Raw genomic sequence first — 21,427 nt, forward strand, 5'->3', positions numbered from 1 at the left:
TGTCCTTAGTGCATGAGCTGGCTGTTTGAAACCTTGGGCTTACACAGGGACACTTTGCTCAGCCTGGAAGGAGGTGACATGACCTGCCTGTACTGAATCCACCAGGTTTAAATGAATCCCCAGGGGTGCCTTGATCCTATAGGACATGGGAATGGAGGGGAGGGACTGGGGGGAAGTTGGGGATAAGGGCGGGAGGGGGGAGGACAGGGGAACCCATGGCTGATGTATAAAATTTAAAACACATAATAATAAAAAGGAAGTTTAAAAAAAGGTAACTGAGAATGAAAGCCAGTGAAAATTAAAAATAAATAAATAAATAAATAAGAACAATATATATTTTGTGGGCTACCAATGAGGATTTGTTGAAAAATGCAAACAATTCATTCACTGAAATTTTTCTATCTCAGGCAATTAAGGAAGGTAGAGACTGTTATACAATATCTTTCTTATATATGTTTCTGGTATATTTCTTGTTATTAAGAATTGTTTTTGAGAATCTTGTCAAGATTTTGTATTTCTATTGCTGTACATATCCTATAATCAACACTTTTCACTTTTTCTTCTAAATATACTTGGAAATATAGGATAGACATTTTAATATCAGAAAGGATTTCCTAAAAAGTCAATTAATGATGGGTTTAATGGTTATCTTGTGTAACCTAGTCCAGTGCTAAGCCTCCTGTGTATTAAATAGATGTATAAAACATTTTAACAAGGTAAGATCCAGTTATATAGTTTAATCAAGATATTAATGCAGTCATTTAAATTAATTCAGGATATGAATAATGGGGTAAAATAAGGCTGTATGTATGACAGCAGTATGTAGGACATTGCCAAGTCCTCTGTTTTCTTCTGATCATCTCTCAGATTTATTTCTTCTCTTTCTTTTTTCATTTTTCTGGACTCCTTGCATGACTCATTACTTTGTCCTGTCTCACCTCTTGTACTGTGTTTTCTTACCTACCTTTCTTCTTCCCAAACACATCCCACATGACAATTTAACCACCATTAGATTCACTTTACCTTTGAGTAATTGTTTTACTCCAAGAATCACCAATGGTATTCTAGCCTACAATGTCATGTCCAAATCTGTCATTATATTTCTAAAAATCCTTCAGAATTGAATCCTTCCATATATAATCATTTCCAATTCATATTTGCTCCTTCTATGAGCAATTGGTTCTTCACATCATCCTCCAATTCCTTCTAATCAGATTGTTCTTTTGTACATACATTATTCTTGGTAACTTTCATCATTATGCCATGGTTTGTGCTTTAAAGTTTCTTTTATTTCATCTTTTAAGTTTCATGTGGACATCAAGTCCCTTCTTAAAAACTCCCCCAACCATTTCAGCCAGCATTGATCTCTTTTCTCCACATCATATAAATGGTGGCATTCACACCAGTATCCACCAATCCTTTAACAGGCTGCCCATCGAGGAGTACTTAAGTACTACAACCACAACCTTTCATTATATTATATAATATCTATATTATATTATATTATATTATATTATATTATATTATATTATATTATACTATATTATATTATGGGTTGTTCTCTTTTTACTTTGTTGTGCTAGTCTAGTGTTCATACCCCTAGATTATAAATTGAGAGAAAAGAAGAATATTTTACTTCCTTGTCTGTTAACACAAAACACCTGGCTTGATAAACAAAAAGGGATAACTTTTTAAAAATCAGTCTCTAAAGAAGCTATTGGTCCTTTCTTGCATTACTGACGATTAGGGCAAAACATCAGGATTACTTAGACTCTTACAAGGATTATGCTACAGGGAATCTCTGCTGCAATTCTTTGAGACTATTTAGTGCCCCAAAACAAATATGTGAATTTTAATGTTTCTCTTATTTTATTTTTTCAATATATATTTCTTGACACATACAAGGTTATGAAAATACATCCAAAATAAATACCCCATTTGTTTGAAATGCACTGGGAAATATAGCTATGGGGATATCTTATTTTAAGTGAATCAATGATGCTTTTTATTTGCCGGAAAATGGATATTGTATGGCTAGAGTAACAACCCAAATACAAACACTATCTAATAAATGTTTACACACCATCAATTCTACAAACATTAAATATCATACATGATAGAATCATTTTTACCCTATAATTTATCTCAATTTTTCCATTACTTTCTTTCATTTTCTCTTCTAGCTTTGCTCACAGACAAGCCTCCCAAGCCATTGTTCCCCATGGAAAATCAGCCAAGTGTTATAGATGTCCAGCTGGGTAAGTCTCCTTCTGGGAATAATAATAGATCCTAAACTTGTTCTCTGTTAACAGATGGGGAAAATTGCATGAAGCAGGAAAGGTTTATTGCCACTGTTATTACATGCAAATCAATTTGTGTTCTGCTCATTTATAACTCTGGCATTCAGTACAATAGCAGTTTAAGAAAATGAGTTTGTATTGCATCAAGGAATGGTAATACTAATTTGTTACACTGGGTATTAAGTGTGCTATACGACAAAGCTTTTTAACTTGGTGATTGATAGACTCATGGTTGACTTGCATTGGTGACTGGTACAGTAAACTTTTCATACACCTGCCAGCCAAAAAATTTTATTTGGAGACCATTAACTTCTGGAGACTAAGCACTTCATAAAAGATAGTGCTCAGTGCAGCCCTTAAAATGATTTGATGTAATTATTTCCAACAATACAATCCAGTGTTATTTAAAATCCATTTAAAGGACAGGATCCTGAATATTTATGAGTCACATGATGTCAGGAAAAGTAACATGTTGGTTTGTGAGTACTTCAATCTTTTCTCAGAATCAAACAAGAACATAAAATGTTGAGCTTATGTGTATGTGCATGTGTGTGCATGTGTACTCTTCCTCCAATCCATATGATTTCAAGAACTATAGGAATAAAACTCACAGGCAGGCTTACTTTGGTTTTCTTCCAAAGTGTGCCCTTTAATCTATACTATGTTACCTAGGTTTTGTCTATCTTTAGATTAATCTTAGTGTTCTGAAGTTTTTCAATTAAAAACAAAAACATGAAATTTCTGAGTAAACTTTAGAAAATATATGATCTTTTGCAATGTGTGACCATGGTGGTGCCTACCAATTATACAGCCAATATTTCACTTGCTTGGGAAATTGTTGACTCTCATTTTGACTTTTCCAACCAAACTTGGATTTGTAGAATTTTATTCTAGTCTGAAAAGAGGAGAGAGAAAATTATGTTGCTAAGATATTCTTCACTATACTAAAATGTGGCTTTTAAATGCTGCCTAACAATGAGAGTACCCAAGTTAAGTGTGTTTAAACCAAGTGATAAGATATAATAAAGATATTGGACTATGGAAGTGGTAGCTGATTTTGTAAATGTTGAAACAGAAGATTATGGTTCTTCTAACTTACCTGTATTATTTTTGAAATCATTATATTTTGTTAAAGGAAAAAATTTGTGAAAAAATATAGATTTGCTGACATCCTTTCTACCCAATTAGTTTCACTTACACTACTATGATACAAATATGCCAGCGGTGTTCTGTGTTTTCCCAGGGGTTGTATAAAGATATTCATTATCTTTTATTATTAGTTTTCATTGGGAATTCTAGTGGACAGATTATTTTTTATAAGAAAACTTATGTACTAAGCAGAGAAAACAAAATTTGCAGAAATATTCCAAATAAAACTGGAATGAATTTTGTGGGCAGAGCTTTTGTTCTTTTCTGCTATTATGTACACCAATAGAAAAGTTTAAGAATTACTGTTCAAAGCAAGGAAATGGGTCCTTTTAAGGGATATATCCTATGCAATTTTATGAAGTATAGCATCACTTAGGTTGTTTGTAACATCTACAATATGTTTGCTTTGCATGAACAAATATTCCATCATATACTAACACATCACACCGATACTACCACCCTATAAAATTATTACAATAAACTGATTTCCATTAGATATAAAGTCAAACATTTTATTCTGAAAATAACTTTTTTGACAGAAAGATGGATAACTACCCATTTTCATCTCAAAAAGGCTATTCTATAAGATATTGAAGTAAGCATATCATTTAGTGAAAGTAAAACAAAATTGGTCACTAGATCTTCATCTAAACAAGTACAGTGTTAGGTAATTTGAAGTGGTTTTATTTATCTAGCACCATTTCTTCAAATGAGAAATCATTTTGTAAGTTTCTCATATTCCTCAGATGTAAAGACATTATTATAAGCACTGTAAATGTCAGCTCCTGAGTCTTAATGGGATATCTGCAGTCATAATAATAAACACTTGAAAACAATCTCATTATAGGAAAAAAGAAATAGAGAAAGATGATGGTTTATTGGATGTCTCAGTTTATGTCCGAGGAAATTTAAAAATTTAATATAGTGTGATAGTATTTGTGGGATACTTTGGTATATATTGGATATGTTGAATTTCAAAATTCAGTATCAAAGATCAATAATTTAGTAATAATAAAAATCTCTAGAGGATTATTTTCCAACAGAATCTAAAATTGATCAAGTGTGTTTATTGAGCTTCAGACAATCTCAAACTAGAACAAAAATTTTATAAGTTCCCAAAGAATACAATAGCCCAATCCAAGTACCTAAGCATCTTATTAAATGTGGGTCTGATATATGTAGTCTCTTAAAATTCAAGGCAATGCATGCTGTGATAAAGATAAACATATGTGTTTCTGCTATTCCTACCATATGATTGTTGCATTTGTTACTCCCCCAAGTCTTGGATGATCTCAAGGATAAGCTTAACTAATAGTGTATGACATAAACAGTGTTTTGAGATTCTAGAGGCTAGCTTGAGAGAAACTTACAACTTTTCTCTCAGTCTTTTGATTGACTATAAAACTACTATGCCACATAAAATTCACTCAGATCACATGGGTACAACATTAATCATGTGGGGAGAAAAGCCCAATGTATATCAAGGTATCAGATGTGTAAATGAAGAAGCAATCTTGGAAATGAATCATCCAGCTCAGCTGTTCTAGCGTATGTTTTGTTGACAGAGACTAACTACACATTGACATCTGACACAAAAGTCATCAAGAAACTCAAATCACTGACAGTGGCCACTAAAATCATGATACTTTGTTAGGCAATGTTATATTATTATTAAAAAACAAAAATTAGGTTGTCTAGAGCATTTTCAATCCATTTCCTCACCCTGGAAAAACACTCACATTCTCCTTATGTGAAAAGGAAATTTTATGGAAAATATTGAGCATGAATTTCCAGGTGGCTTTAGAACATGTGGCCCAGAATAATTATAAGGAGTTTGAGGGTTACAGTCTATTTTCAGTTCTGTGATTCCTAAAGGTAATCCAATAAACAACATTTCTTCAGTAAATTAAATATTTTCAGTATATAGATTTGGCATCAGTACAGATATTTTGTTGTGTCTCTAGAGGAAAATAAAAATCCCAACTTCCTTTCTGTTATAGTGTAATCCATTAGTCATCCATGAGGTTCTAGAAATTTACATACATTTTTGCTGACATAGTGATGACAGTTTGGTTGTTGCTAAATTGTGTTCACATTATAATGCTGAGAGAAGATTAATCTTAACTGAATAACGATACACTGTGAGATGATAAACACATTCTTAACAAAGTAGTCAGAAAACTACTGCTCCTGCATAACAAGTTTATGCAGCTGAAGCTGCCCAGGGTAATGCACAAAGTATAAAGAAAAAAAGAGCATACACCAAGGATGTTTAAATCCAATACTTTGCTCTTTTCTGTTTATTTTCTTTCTCTGAAGGTAAGTTCAGGATCATATTTAAGAAATAATCCTTTATTATACCAATGTAAATAATATTTTCAACAAATGAAAACGAAAGCATTTAATATTTTCTCAAGAACTATTAACATTGCATTACAATTTATATTGCTGTTTTTAATAACAAAATATTAAAATATCATATGGGTGTATACCCTACTTGAAATGTATGGATGGTAGGTAAAGTCTTCCTTACATACTATTTTTACTATAGAACACAAATGCATACCTTATATAATGTAGACTCTTCTAGAAGATTTGAAAGGATATAAACAAATATAATTCAAAAGGTTGAGATCACCTATCTAATTTTGGCTAAAGGTGGATTTGAAAAATGCACCCTCATGGATGGGGATATTTTTTCTTGGAAGCTTTCTAACACCAAATGCTATCCATAGAGGATTATGTACAAAGTAGACAAAGACAAGTTTGCTTTGTGTTTATATGTTAAAGATTAAAAATAAAAGAACTGAGGGCCTAAGACATATGTGAAAACTTAGGATCAGATTAAATTACTTCAGATGTTTCAATCAAACACCTAATAGTTCTTTATATGAATCTGATCTGGTATGAATGATTGTTTTTCTGTGTTTTCTAGTCTCATCCAAATTCATTTTGTTTTTACAGTCTGTTTCAATTTGTGTTTTATAACCATGTTATGTACTACTGGATCAAACTGTCTCTGTGTTTATGAGTGTTAATCTTCACCAGAAATCAATTACCCTAGCCAGGCATGGTAGCACATGCCTTTAAACCCAGTACTTGGGAGGCAGAAACAGGTGGATTTCTTTGAGTTTGAGGCCAGCCTGGTCTACAGAGCAGGTTCCAGGAGAAACACTGTCTCAAAAATAACATGAAACAAAAAAACAACAAAAAGAAATCAATTTCCCTAGCATATCAGTTTATACTTAAAATTTTATTAGATCTCCTAAGAGACCATTGGAAAAGATTCTACAAAAGCAGAAAGGAGAATGTAAAACTTTAATGCAATACAGGAGTACATAGCAAAAGCTTTAAAAAAACTAATCTTCAAATTATAAAATTGTTCAACAAAAATTAATATTTGAGGCAGTTTTATTATCTAAGTACATTTATTGTATCCTTATTAAGTGTCAAACATTGTCTTAAGTTATGGAGATAGAGAATTGGATGAAATGAGGTTTTGGTATTAAGAGGTTCTGTCTTAGGTTTTCTATTTCTGTAAAGAGATTCCATAACTACAGCAACTCTTACAAAGTTAAACATTTAATTGAAGTAAGTCACTTACAGTTTCAGAGGTTCAGTCCATTATTATGGCACGGAACATGGCGTCATGCAGGCAGACATGGTGGTGGCTACATTTTGATCAGAAGGCAACAAGAAGTGAATTGAATTGCTGGGCATATATGAGACCTCAAAGCCCACCCCATAAGTGACATACATCCTCCAACAAAACCATACCTACTCCAACAAAGCCACACATCCTAATAGTGTCACTTCCTATGAGCTTATGGGGGGCAATTACATTAAAACTTCCACAGTAGGGAATTCAGGTAGATAAGCAAAATTCCAATGTAATGTGAGAACACCTAAAATTGAAATAGGAAATAGGAGAGTGACTGTTATTATGGCAGAATCTCACGTATTAAGATGTTCCCTCAATACTCTTACATAGATCTGTAATCTCAACTCAACTGATTCATTAGAAATAATTAAAAGTTACTGAAGGTAAAATCTTTTAAAAATACAGCCTATCTACTATTTACTTCAATGTGGCAAATATTAAAAATGGGCTGATAGCGATAGATAGGTGACTCAATGGGTAAAGAGTTTACTAAACATTTCTGATGACTTTAATTCTGACCCTTAGCATCCACATAAACACCATGTATGATAGTACATACTAGTAACCCTAGTGTTGGTTTGGGGAATTAGGGACATATACAGTCATATATTCTGAAGTTCATTGGCCAGTCATTCTAGCCTAACCTGCAAGATCTAGGTTCAATGAAAGACAGTCTTAAAAAGTAAGATGAAAGCCGGGTGGTGGTGGCGCACACCTTTAATCCCAGCACTCCAGAGGCAGAGCCAGGCGGATCTCTGTGAGTTCGAGGCCAGCTTGGGCTACCAAGAGAGTTACAGGAAAAGCACAAAGCTATACACAGAGAAACCCTATCTCGAAAAACCAAAAAAAAAAAAAAAAAAAAAAGTAAGGTGAAGAGTGATAAAGATACCTGAAGCTGACCTTTGACCTTTGGCTACTACACATGCATGCATAAGTGAGTTCACCCACACTAAGTGCATCTACACACACACACACACACAGACACACAATATCCCAAAGGAGGAAAATCTATTTATTACACATGGGGCAATTTAGCTTATCAAAATTATTCAACTCTTTTTAAAGTTCGCAGAGAATAAGCAAACCAAGGGAGATCAACTAATTATTCGAAAACCATGAAAATAGGATTATTGATATGAAAAGAAACACATGATTATTTCATTAAACTATGTTAGCATTTGGTATTTGCATGATGTATGTTATGATGAGAATAAAAATATGCATTATGATGATCATGATGGTGATGATGATAATGATTGCTTCAATGCTGATGATGAAGGATGAGCCTTGCACATGTTTGACAATTTTTTTTTTAACTAGTGAGCACTATCCTCACCCCTATGGTTTTGAAATAGATTCTCACTATCTAAAATAAGGTGGCTCTGAACTCTAAGAAGTCTGAACTGGGCCTAAAAATATATTAGTAGCACAAGATATCAGTAAACCAACCACTCCTGACATGCCTGAGTCATGTCTTGAAAAAAATCTATTTATAAGGGAGCAAAAAAAATTTCCAGTGCTTACTTCATGCCTATATTTATAAAGTATAAAGGGTACTTAGGGGAATTATTGAAATGATGCAAAGATACACTTCTACCTCAACTGCAAGGAGACGTAAGGTTAGTTCATATGTGAATGTGCTAGACACTTCCTTAAGATTTCTAGGCATGTAACTAAATTATAAGATAAATCCATATAAAGTCATTTGTATTTATATAAAATTGTATACACTATTCAAGTTTTCAGGGAGCATCTATGTATTTTTCCCTAGTTTATGGTATAGAATTACACATAGTAAAAATTGTCGCTCTATTATTTTTTTTACATTCTCAGACATTGAAAAGCATCCATTAACCACTGAATGTCATGGATTAGAAGACCGAACTACTAAAATATACTGCAGAATCGATGCTATTGCTGTCTATATAGACAGAATAGACTTTGGGGCGATAATGTCTGTCCTCATTGGTCACACATACATTTTTTTAAAAATTCCAATAGCTGGGCAGTTGTGGCACACACCTTTAATCCCAGCACCCTGGAGGCAGAGCCAGGCAGATCTCTGTGAGTTCTGGTCTACAGAGCGAGATCCAGGACAGGCACCAAAACTACACAGGGAAAACTTGTCTCAAAAAATCCAAAAACAAAACAAAACAAAACAAAAAGCTAAAACAAAAACAATAGTAGAAAGTTCTTGGTTTTTAACTCATTTTTGGCATTTGCTTATTCTTCCTATATAAATGATTTTTGACAATAGGTTATAGAGCTTTCTGGTCATTTGACTATACACTCTTACAGATACCTCTGCTATATTGCCTTGTACTTCATAGCCAGTTTTGGTTATGTCTACAGCTTCCAGATTAGTTTACCACTTGGATAGGGATTTGAGTTTTGTTTTCAAAGGTGGAAAATCCAAAATGCCATTCAATCAATGATTTTTGTTTTCTTACTAAAACAAATCATAGTTGTTACTCACATAATTTCTACAAGGATGGTTACTTCCCTTTCTGTCAAAAATCTATTTTAAAAAAGAAGAGAGAGAAAACAAATTTGTGCTTCCAGTATGATGGAACTGAATAAACAACATGCTTCACATTAATAGGCACTATGGGTAAATTATAAATTGCCAATTTGACATTATTCTTACAAATTGTTTTCTAGCTTGGAAAAGTTTATAATTACTCACAGCCCATTTTTATCACATAAACAATGAGCTACAGACATTTATCCAAAAAATATGCAAACAGTTAATAAATACATTAAAAGATGCGTAATAAAATTAACAATTAACAAAGCATAAATCAAAACTACACCAATACACACTTGGGTGATAATTGTCACCAAATATGCTTTCATGTAGTTTATAAATATAGTACTAACCTGGGAGTAAGACTAATGTACATTTAAATTTTGCATATTGTAGCTGGAATGTTTCTCAGTCCTGCCTGGCCCTGCAGTCCTCCAGACACTTATAAAATAATCTCTCAGAGGCTTATACTAATTACAAACTGTATGGCCTATGGCTTCAGCTTCTGACTAGCTAGCTCTTTCATCTTAAATTAACCCCTTCCTATTAATCTGTATGCTGCCATGTGGCCATAGCATTATGGATCTGCTGATATCTTATTGTTCCTTTGGCAGCAACTGATGTTTCTTCTGATTCTGCACTTCTTCTCTCTGCATATCTTCTTGGATTTCCCACCTAGGTGTAAGCTTTCTTGCCATAGGCCAAACCAGCTTTATTTATTAGCCAATGGGAGCCACACATATTCACAGCATACAGAAAGACATCCCACAGCAGCATATGATTATGAGACACTTCATTTCCATTAATGGAAGAGCTCTGACCCACTGAGGCCTATATCAGATGTGATGATATATTGTGCTCCCCAAGAAAACTTATCCTCTGGGGATCACAGGACAGAGCCAGCCACTAGATCAGACATAGAAGCCAGACAGTGATGACACACACCATTAATCCTATCACTTGGGAGACAGAGATCTGTCTGGTCTCTGTGAATTCAAAGACACACTGGGAACAGAGCCAGGCAGTGGTAGCACACACCTTTAATCCAAATACTTGAGATCATGCCTTTGCTTGGGAAGCACACATGCTTTTAATCCCAGGAAGTAAGATGGCAGGACAGCTTTCACCCCAATATCTGGCTCTGTTTTTTTAATTAATAAGACCTTTAAAGATTCATGTTAAAATCAGACTGTTTAATTTTTTCATTAGTTGCAGATGTGCTTATAATATACCCCTTGCTATAATGGTAATTTTCCATTTATAGCCAAGATTTTTTAAATTGTATTTAACTTGTTGAGATGTCAGCCATAGTGTATCTGAGGCTTACTTTGATGATGAGTTAGTACTAGACAAAAAATGTGAGGATGGTTTGGGATGAGGTTATAAACCAGAGAAGGAATCGTTTTTTTCAAAGCCCAGTTTGAAAAACTGTTTTTCTCAATTGTGGGAAAATAAAAGTACTCAAGGAGGGAAAAGACTTGTGCTAAATGAGAGAATCGAAGAAGGGGAAGGGTGAATTTTAATGACACTTCATATTTACACAGGGGCTTTTTCCAAGGAACTCAAAGACTTTTCAGACACCATTTAATTAATTTCATTAGTAGTTTGGTAAAGTAGGATGAGTACAAGATAACATTAACCATTGACATGTACAATGATTAAAGTCTTTTATAATACCCACAGGCAGTTTAGCTGAACATGCACAAGAGGGATCAGATGCATCACTAGCAAATCACTGATTATTAGCCTTATACTTTTAAGTTAGCTTATATTTATTATTACCCTGCTATTATATGTGTATGGATATATTACAAAAATTATTTACTCAATTCTTACTATGTCCACTTCCTTTTTCAATCAAGTAGTTTATTAACCTAAAAACACCTGTTCTCATAAGTGTTTATTTTATTTATTAAAAAAAAAAAAACAAAACCTCACTTGTAAACTTTCCACACTGGATCTCAATGATCTATTTTTTGTTCCCTGTGTTTATTCCTGAGATTTCAGCTTTTACAAGTTTCTAACATATAAATAACTCTTGAAGGGGAAGGTAAATAAATGACATCAAGTGAGGCACTAATAGCAGTAGAAAAAAGTTATAGTTTGCAGAACAGGACATCCAGTTTCCCTGTAATGAACAAAATTAGCTGAGTTAGAGTTAAGATTGCATTTGTCAAGAGAAAGACCATGGTTACATTTTTTCATGAAGCTCTAGTCTCTGCTTACCATTCTGTTTGGCTTCCATTGTGTCTGGATATGCCAAAAAATAATTCTATTAGTCATTGTCCAACTGTCTTTCTCAAGGGGATTATTTTTCTTATTCCACAGGGCTTTCAACATATATTATATTATAATCTTAAATATATATATATACATATATATATATATATATATATATATATATATGTAAACATTACATCAAATATTACATCCAATCACAAAGAAAATTTAAAACAAAATGCTTCAGTTTTCTTCCGCTCTACTTCATGTCACTTTATATTTTCCTCTTTCTCTCCGTCTATGAGAGAGAGGGGAATAGTCATCTCTTTTTTAATTTAAAGTGTCTACCTGTGCTCTTGTTTCTATCATTCTCATATGTTGTGATAGAAATAAACCATCCCTTTTCTTCAACTCTACTTTCTCTCTAATTATACTTGTAGCCAGAAGTTTCCTGTGTCCCACAGCTGCTCAGTCCTAAATAAACATACACAGTCTTATTACAAACTGTTTGGTCTATGGCTCAGGCTTCTTACTAGCTAGTTCTTACATCTTAAATTAATCCATTTCTATTAATCTATGTACTGCCGTGTGTCCCATAGCTTTATCTATATTCTATTACATCTTGCTCCCCTGGCAGTGCTCAACATCTCCACTGACTCTGCCTTCCTTCTGCCTGTATCTTTGCTTGGCTTTCCTACCTGGCTATAACCTGTCTTGCTATTGGCAAAGCAGCTTCTTTATTAAGCAATGGTAACAACACATATTCTTGGCATACAGTAAGACCATCCCACAGCATCTACTAAATGATCTCCTTTACTAAATAAATTAGAATATATAGTTGGCAGTGGTATTTTGAATGAGCATTGTCTGATAGGCACATGTATTAAATACTTGGAGGTATTACCTACTAAAGGAAATATGTCATTGAAGGCATCTTTGAGGGCTCAGATCTTCACCACCATATTGCTCTCTCTGCTTGTGGTTGAGGTTCAGGATGTGAGCTCTTAGCATTGAGTTCTTGTGCCATGTCTGTTGCTTGCTGCCATTATGGACTCTTATCGTTCTAGAACCACAAGCCCACTTAGACCCTTCCTTCTATAAGTTGCCTTGGTTGTGGAATTCTATTGCAGCAATAGAAAAGTAGCTAATATATAGCTGGTCAGTGGTCATGCACGCCTTTAATCCCAGCATGTGGGAGGCAGAGGCAGGAGGATCGCTGTGAGTTTGAAGCCAGCCTGGTCTACAGAAGGAGTTCCAGGAGAGGCTCTAAAGTTACACAGAGAAACCTTGGCTCAAAAAGCCCCAAAAAGTAGCTAATACAAAAATTAATAGATTTGACATTGGCAGTATAGCAGAATAAGAACCACACATTTTTTACTAACAATGAATATATATGCAATTGCTAACTTCTCTTAATATTCTACATATTTTGTAAGATACTAACATACACTGCTCTATCCTTTGTTTGTTGTTTGGCACCATTCATGTGCTTAAAATATTATACATGGAACACCCATTTAATTATGTCAAATTCATTCATTTTGCAACTGAAATGTAACTTTGCTTCTACTATGCTATAAAAACCCATAGTTCACTAACATTTTAATTATGCAATTCTGTAAGTTTTTCTAATTCTTTTTACTCTTTGGAATTTTCATGTACTTTTTTTGCATAATTGAGTTACCTTACAAGCAATAGGCATTTGGTTTTTTATTAATACTTCATTTTTCTTTCAACTCCCTTGCTGTATATCTTAGTTATAAATGTAACTATCAGTCTCTCTTTCTGATATCACTTTCTATACATCCAATATTCTGATTTTGTGTAAGGGATTCCCAAGAGATTAATTTCTGTTTCATGAAATTAATGTGAATGGAATAAACAGCCCTTATATGCCTAGGAACCTATAGTACTACAGACTGATATAAGAAAGATAAATAAGTTATGCATTCTTGAGTAAAAGATGGAAAAGTTCTCTAACTCAAAAATGATAAACACAAGCCAAGATAAGACAAAAATCATTGGATGCTAAAAGTCTTGAAAGGTCTTAAGAATTCCTAGTTAGGCTGAGTAACATTACACACTCCAACACACAAAGCACATGAGCAAACAGAGTCATGTGACCTAATCAGAATAACCAAATAAACCTCTGTAATCTGTATCTAAATAAATGGACATATATGAATTACATGGAAAATAATTAAAAATAATCATAGAGATACTGAATGAATGCAGTCAAATTTTGTTTTTACTGAGAATGAGTACAGGTTTGCATTTCTCAATAGCAAGAGGCAATATAAGGACAAATCAGTCAGAAAATACTAAAATATTAGTAGTAAGCCCTTCCTATGGGTAATCGTCAGAATATAAGAATATGAAAACTTAGAATTTTTCAGGCATATGCTCCAAAGTAATATAGCTAAATAGTGTGATTGGTCTATTTTTAGGTTATGATGTTTGGAAACCTCATATAGATTTCTGTAGTGATTACATTTACAATCCCACCAGCAGCATATACAGGCTCTTTTCTCCCATATCCTAATAAAACTGGAAAATGACATTATATATTACAATCAAAGGAAAACAATGTATGTCCGAGAAAATGTATTTTAACTCAGAAAATCTTATGAACTCAAGGAAGGATATTGTATAATAATAAAATGGCTATTTCTCCAATCTTACATGACAGTTGTAAATACATGTCAACTCAACTTCTAAACAATGAAACATACAAGCCACACACTGCTGTGGATATTGATCTATATAAATAAAATGCTGATTGGCCAGTAACCAGGCAGGAAGTATAGGCGGGACAAGGAGAGAGGAGATTTCTGGGAAGTGGAAGGAGAAGGCAGAGAGATACAGCCAGGTGCTGCCATGACAAGATGTAAGGTCCTGGTAAGCCACGAGCCACATGGCAAAGTATAGATTAATAGAAATGGGATAAATATAAGAGTAAGAACTAGACAATGGTAGGCCTGAGCTAATGGCCAAGCAGTTTAAATAATATGAATGTCTGTGTGTTTATTTTATAAGTGGGTTGTTGGATTAATAGGGCTTGGTGGGGGCAGGAGAGAAGCTCTCCAACTACAACACACTAGTGAAACTGTAGGAGAACTCAAGTTCATTTTCAATAACCAGAGAATATTGAGCATGAAGATCAGCAAGGAAACTTTCCTTCACTTTCACCTTTCCTTTCACTTTTTAAATCAAATGTAAGTCTTTTATGGCCAGCATGTATTAGTATCTATTTTTATTTTCACTCATTATGTGGATCTGGGGATTTAACCAAGGGCCTTACATGTGCTAAGAAAAATTTCTATATCTGAGCTCTATTGATCATCCAGTATATATGTTTTTCTGAATCTATTCAACTTTTATACAAACTTAAAGCAATTTAATCAACCTTAAACTTTTATTTTTATTTATTTATTTTTTCAAGACACAGTTTCCCTGTGTAGCTTTGCACCTTTCCTGCAACTCTCTTTGGAGACCAGGCTGGCCTCAAACTCAAAGAGATCCACCTGCCTCTGCTTCCCAAGTGCTGGGATTAAAGGCATATGCCACCACTTCCCGGCTCAACCTTAAATTTTTAACTAATAGTTTGGTAGTCTACAAAATAATGAGTTTCGTTATGATATTTGAAAACATTCAATACCATCATACTTTGCTAATATTTGTCCCCTCATTATGCTCTCTTGTTTTCTTTATCTCCCTTGCTGTCCCCCTTCTACCCTCCAAATACTATTTTCTGGTTTCATGCTCTCTCTCCCTCTCTCCTTCTCTCTGCTCTCTCTCCCTCTCTTGCTCCCCCCTCTATCTCTGTCTCTGTCTGTCTGTCTGTCTGTCTCTCTCTCTCTCTCTCTCTCTCTCTCTCTCTCTCTCTCTCTCACACACACACACACACACACACACACACACACACACACACACGCACACGCACACACACGCACACACGCACACACACACACTACAGAAACTTAATGCTATAACCCAAATGGCTCTGAATGGCATATATAAAGAGCATTGAGCACAACATTGAAATATCATCCAACAGATGATACATCTGGAATATTTCCCAGGTTTTATCACATGTCTTAAGACAACTATTTACATGTTTAAGAAGGCTCAAATTATACAAATTCACTTCTCCTCCATAACAGAATAAAACTAGAAATGGAAGTATTTGGAACAAAGATAAAATTCATATGTGGAAATTAAAGAATACCTTTGTACAACAAATGGGTTAAAGAAGTCATCAAAAGTTAGAGAGAGAAGATAACATTTTGAGACAAAAAATGGAAGAAAATATATTAAATGTCTATGAAATATAACAAGCATAACACTAGGAGTTTTAGTTTTATGTTAAATAAGGAAATCCCATAAAGTCAAGTATCACATGTTTTATGTCATATGTAAAATCAGTGGCTAGGGTTATATTAAAGACAAATGGGAACTATTAATAAAATAGGAGAAAGGGAGGAAGGATGAACAAAAATAGTAGAGTAGGTTAATAAGACTAAATACATTATATGCATGTATTGAAATATAATGAAATCCCTTTTAACAGTTAATAAACTGTAATAAAAAATTTATATTGTCAGTAACCCCATTAAACAAGAATAAATATTTTAAAGTAACAACTAAATTTATACTTCAAAATATCAAATCAAGCCTAAATGCCCAAATTTAGTAGAAGCAGAAGGAGGAGGAAGATGAGGAGGAAAGGGGATAATAAAAATAGATAATAAAAAAAATAGAAAAATAGTAATGAAACTAGGACCTAATTTGTTATTAATACCTTGACAAAATTGATAAGCTCTTAGTAGTTTAAGAAGAAGGCAACATTATGGCAATAGGTCAGATGTATAACTCTTGCCTAGAATGCAGATCTTGCATCCCTGGATTCAATTCTTGGTATGGAAGAATAGACTCAAATAAATAAAATCAGAAATGAAAGCATAGAAATAATTGATGATGCAGTATTGTGTTAGTTCTATTGGTGAAATTATTAAGGCCACTCCACGTAGTTAAAAGGGAGGTTTATTTTGTGGGGTACTTACAAATGAGGGGGTAGGTTACAGGGTCTGGCAAGGGTATAGCACAATCCGGCGTTGTTCTCTGGAGAACTCTGCTCGGTCTACCTCCAGCGTCCAGAGTCCGGGAACCAAGAGAGTGAGTACTTCCCGATCCTTCGTCTTCTGCTTCCTCCTCTGCCCCGCCTTGTGGGCGTGACCATTACCAAAGCCTCAGTGGGGGTTGGAACTTCCAGGCCAATGCTGGGATGGCTACCCACTACATCTCCCCCTTTTGTCTAAATAAGAAAGTTCTAACCTAATACAAGACTATATACAAAGAGATGGTTGTCAAATATTGTCCAGGAGTAATGAGGGATAATGACCTAGATAAGTTGGAATTACGATAAGTACAAACAATATCAAGCAAAAAACACATAGTAAAATCCAGGGAAGTCTAGGGCATGGGTAGGTGGCGTGTTACAAAGATCATTCCAAAAGGTGTCCTATCCTAAAGAACCTGAGTCTAATACATAATATATCCTATCTAAGATATTATATATGTATATATACTAAGTTGTAACTATAACTGCTAATCTCCAACCTCATCAAAGACCTGAGAAGGAATATAATAATATCTGAGAAATGGGAGAAGGATGCAAGCAACTTTCGGGAGTCTTGCAAGAGTAGACAGAGACAGCTAGCAGCCTGGACAGTCACCTAACGTTTCTCAGTATCGTTGGTGCATTCAAATTGGCTACAGGCCTAGAGTATCTGGCAGACCATTTTCAGAAGCAGGAATTCTGAAAGACCATCTTACCCTGTCTTGGCAAAGTATAGTGGTCGCTTTCCTTGTGTCCCGCTTGTCCAGAAAGGACAGCATTTGTACTGTCAGCAGTTGAGGCGAGGGCAGTTCTTTGCCCAGTAGGCCATTTTGTGCCAAGAAGACAAAGACAAATTTCCAAATGGAAATGTCTTAGAAGCCCAACATTCTCTCGGGATCAAATTGGTGCTGCCAGGAGCAATTATGTCTCATGTCAACAGAATTCTAAGTTATTTAAATGCCATGTTCTCTAGGTCCATGAAGTGTTTGAAGATTACCTGTCCATCTGACCTATGTATTTATAAATCTGGATAACCTAACTAACATAATTATAGAGATGACAAGCATAGGTGACAATAACTATGTAAGTCTTATCTACCTAAACAACCTAAGGACTAAGCTTCCTATAAATAAGGCAAACAGTCTGTAAGCAAATGTACAGTAAAAGGACAATGACTTTAAATTGTGACAATACACAAAATAACTTTAACAGAGGTAGGAATGTATAGTGCAATATGCAATATGATAATAATCCTAAATATATATCAGTATACAGAATATCTTAAACAGAAGTAGAACATACATACAGTATGACAGATATAAATTCACATTTGTATCAATATACAAATATTTCACATAAGAGTAAAAATATGTGTACAATATAACAAACATAGTTCTGTATTTGTATCAATATACAAATTATCTTAAATAGGAATGTAAAAATTTTATAATTTTATCAACATATAAGAATTCATAACAGTGCAAAGGCTGCTATATTACTAAATTTGTTTACTAATGTATATGACAGTCTACCATAATATCTTATACCTATCCATTCCATTTCTTCTTTCCCCATTTTTTTTAAGACATATTTTCTTTCCTTAAGGAGAGTACTGAGTTTAACAGTTTCTTCCACCCCCAACCCTAGAACCATTATCCATAACCCTGAGAAATATGAACCTTAGGGAGAAGGGGCGTCGTTTTCTTAGAATTGCTTCCTGCTGTTTAGGGAGCGATGGTATCTCTGTTGGGTATTGTGAGAAAGCTCAGATAGTTAAATCTCAGTTAGACTAACTGTAGATTCTGCAGCAACTCTCAGAGTAATGGGTAAGACTGTCTGAAATTTTGGCAAGAAGTGTAGTATGATGATGATTACCATGGCATCATTCTGGATTGGGTAGAGTTGTTGTTGTTGGGGCCCCATCTTCCTTCTGGAGACTTCAGAGATTGCTATTGGAAGAAACTTATTTTTTATCAGAATGGAAGGTTTGGATTTAAAGATGTCATGACATGTAAGAAAGGATTCCAAGAAAGCAAGAGTAAGCATGGAGAGAATTAGAAGCTTGAAGATAATGGTCCCTTATAATTGGTTTCCTTCTGTCTCACACCAGAGGGCTCTTCTGATATGGGACTGAAGAATCTCTCAACCTTTTCTTTTATCAATATGCTTGGGTTTAGAGAAGGAGTGAGCCAGTTCCATGTCCAAAGCCAGCTTGGTTTATGATTAAATTGGAACCACAACTATTCTAGATTGATAGAGATATAGATGTTAGACAGTGATATCTTACCCTGTGTAGATTGGTACCAATAGATTCTTTCTTTCTGCTGTAAACATCCGGATATCCAAGGCCTTATGATTTCTGGAAGATGGGTATTTCCATTATCCTGGAAAGACAAAAACAGAACCCTACCCCAACCTTTGATTGTTAATTTTTTCTTACAACCTGAAGAGATGTCATATTGGTGGATGATCTTTTATTTCTCCTCATCAAGGGGTTTCTCCTGTTCGAATCGAATTTTTATTAATTTTGTTGGTATCCATAGCTTTTCTTCTCCTGTGGAAACAAAAGCAAAACCCCTTCCCCAACGTAGGACATATCCAGGTTTCCATTCTGAGGTCAACACATCTTTGAAATAAACCGGTTGGTTTAGCTCAGGAGTTTTGTCTGTCGTCCAATGTCTCTCCGCAGCTGTTGTTCCTTTCTCATCAGCATTGAGAAAATTCAAGGTTAATAAAGCACTATGCAATCTATTTCTAGGAGTCATTGTTACCTGTTGCTGTTTATTTAGCATATCCTTTAAAGTTCGATTGGATCTTTCTATGACTGCTTGGCCTGTGGGATTGTGTGGTATACCTGTAACATGCTTTATATTGTAATAAGCAAAGAACTGTCTCATTTTATTGGAGACATATGCTGGGGCATTGTCTGTCTTAATTTGTACAGGTATTCCCATGATGGCCATAACTTCTAATAGGTGTGTAATCACAGAATCAGCCTTTTCAGAACTCATAGGAGTTGCCCACTGAAATCCTGAATAGGTGTCAATGGTATGGTGTACATACTTTAATCTTCCAAATTCTGCAAAATGAAACACATCCATCTGCCAAATTTCATTTCTTTGTATACCCTTTGGATTGCTTCCTGCAGGTAATGGAGTTTGGTTATAGAAGGAACAAGTAGGACATTTTTTCACAATATCCTTAGCTTGTTGCCAAGTAATGGAGAAATCCTTCTTCAAACCTTTGCTATTTACATGGTGTTTCTTATGAAATTCTGAGGCTTCTAGCACATTACCTATTAGTAACTGATCAATCTCATCATTACCTTGTGCTAGAGGTCCTGGCAGACCTGTATGGGATCTGATATGTGTTATATATATAGGATGTTCCCTTTTTCTGATGATTTCCTGCAATTGTATGAATAATGAAGTTAATTCTGTATTATCAGGAATAAATTCAGCAGTTTCAATGTGTAAAACAACTCTCTCTGCATATTGAGAGTCAGTGACTATATTGAGGGGTTCTGTGAAGTCCATCAGTACCATAAGAACGGCATACAGTTCTGCCTTTTGTACAGAGCTGTATGGACTTTGTACCACTTTACTTAAGTCTCCTGATTTGTATCCTGCTTTCCCTGATTTATTTGCATCTGTATAGAATGTGAGGACTCCAGAAATTGGCTTGTGTCGTACAATGTGAGGAAGGACCCATTCAGTCTTCTTTATGAATTCTATTCTCTTGCTTTTGGGATAATGGTTGTTAATCTCTCCCAAAAAGTTACTGCAGGCTCTCTGCCAGTATTCATTATCTTTCCATAGTGACGAAATTTCCTCATTAGTTAAAGGTACTACAATTTCTGCTGGGTCCATTCCTGTCAACTGACGAAGTCTTAATTTACCTTTTTGAATCAAATCAGAGATCTTTTCTATATAAGTCTTTAATTTCTTATTTGGTTTACGTGGTAGGAATATCCATTCCAATATAATATCTTCCCTCTGCATCAAAATACCTGTGGGGGAATGTCTGGAGGGGAATATGACAAGAATACATTTAAGTTCTGGATCCACACGATCCACATGTGCTTCTCGAATTGTCTTTTCTACTAGAGCCAATTCCTTCTCAGCTTCAACTGATAATTCTCTTGGACTATTTAATTCTTTGTCCCCTTCTAGAGTATTAGCCAAATTTTGTAGTCCATCTTTGGGTATTCCCATGATACCCAATAAGTTGGAAATGCTTCCTAACAACTTTTGAAAATCATTAAGAGTCTTTAATCGATCTCTCCTCAGTTGTACCTTTTGGGGTCTAATTTTTTGTAACTCTATCTTATATCCTAAGTAATTAATAGAATCTCCTCTTTGTATTTTTTCAGGAGCAATTTGCAGTCCCCAGCGAGGCAAAACTTTTTTTACTTCTTCAAACATGCTTTCTAATGTGTCTAACTTTGGATC

At 34.6% G+C, this 21,427-nt stretch overlaps 1 protein-coding gene across 1 annotated transcript in view; it reads left to right on the forward strand.

The window, feature by feature from the left end:
* Nucleotides 1-21,427, forward strand: part of Il1rapl2 (interleukin 1 receptor accessory protein like 2) — a 1,242,609-nt gene that overhangs the window by 909,818 nt on the left and 311,364 nt on the right. Inside the window, exon 6 of the mRNA XM_036175525.1 lies at nt 2,184-2,258. Within this exon, the coding sequence (XP_036031418.1) occupies nt 2,184-2,258 (75 nt within the window). The remainder of the gene's footprint in view (nt 1-2,183; nt 2,259-21,427) is intronic.

The sequence above is a fragment of the Onychomys torridus genome, chromosome X (assembly GCF_903995425.1).
Source record: "Onychomys torridus chromosome X, mOncTor1.1, whole genome shotgun sequence".
NCBI classification, from domain to species: domain Eukaryota; kingdom Metazoa; phylum Chordata; class Mammalia; order Rodentia; family Cricetidae; genus Onychomys; species Onychomys torridus.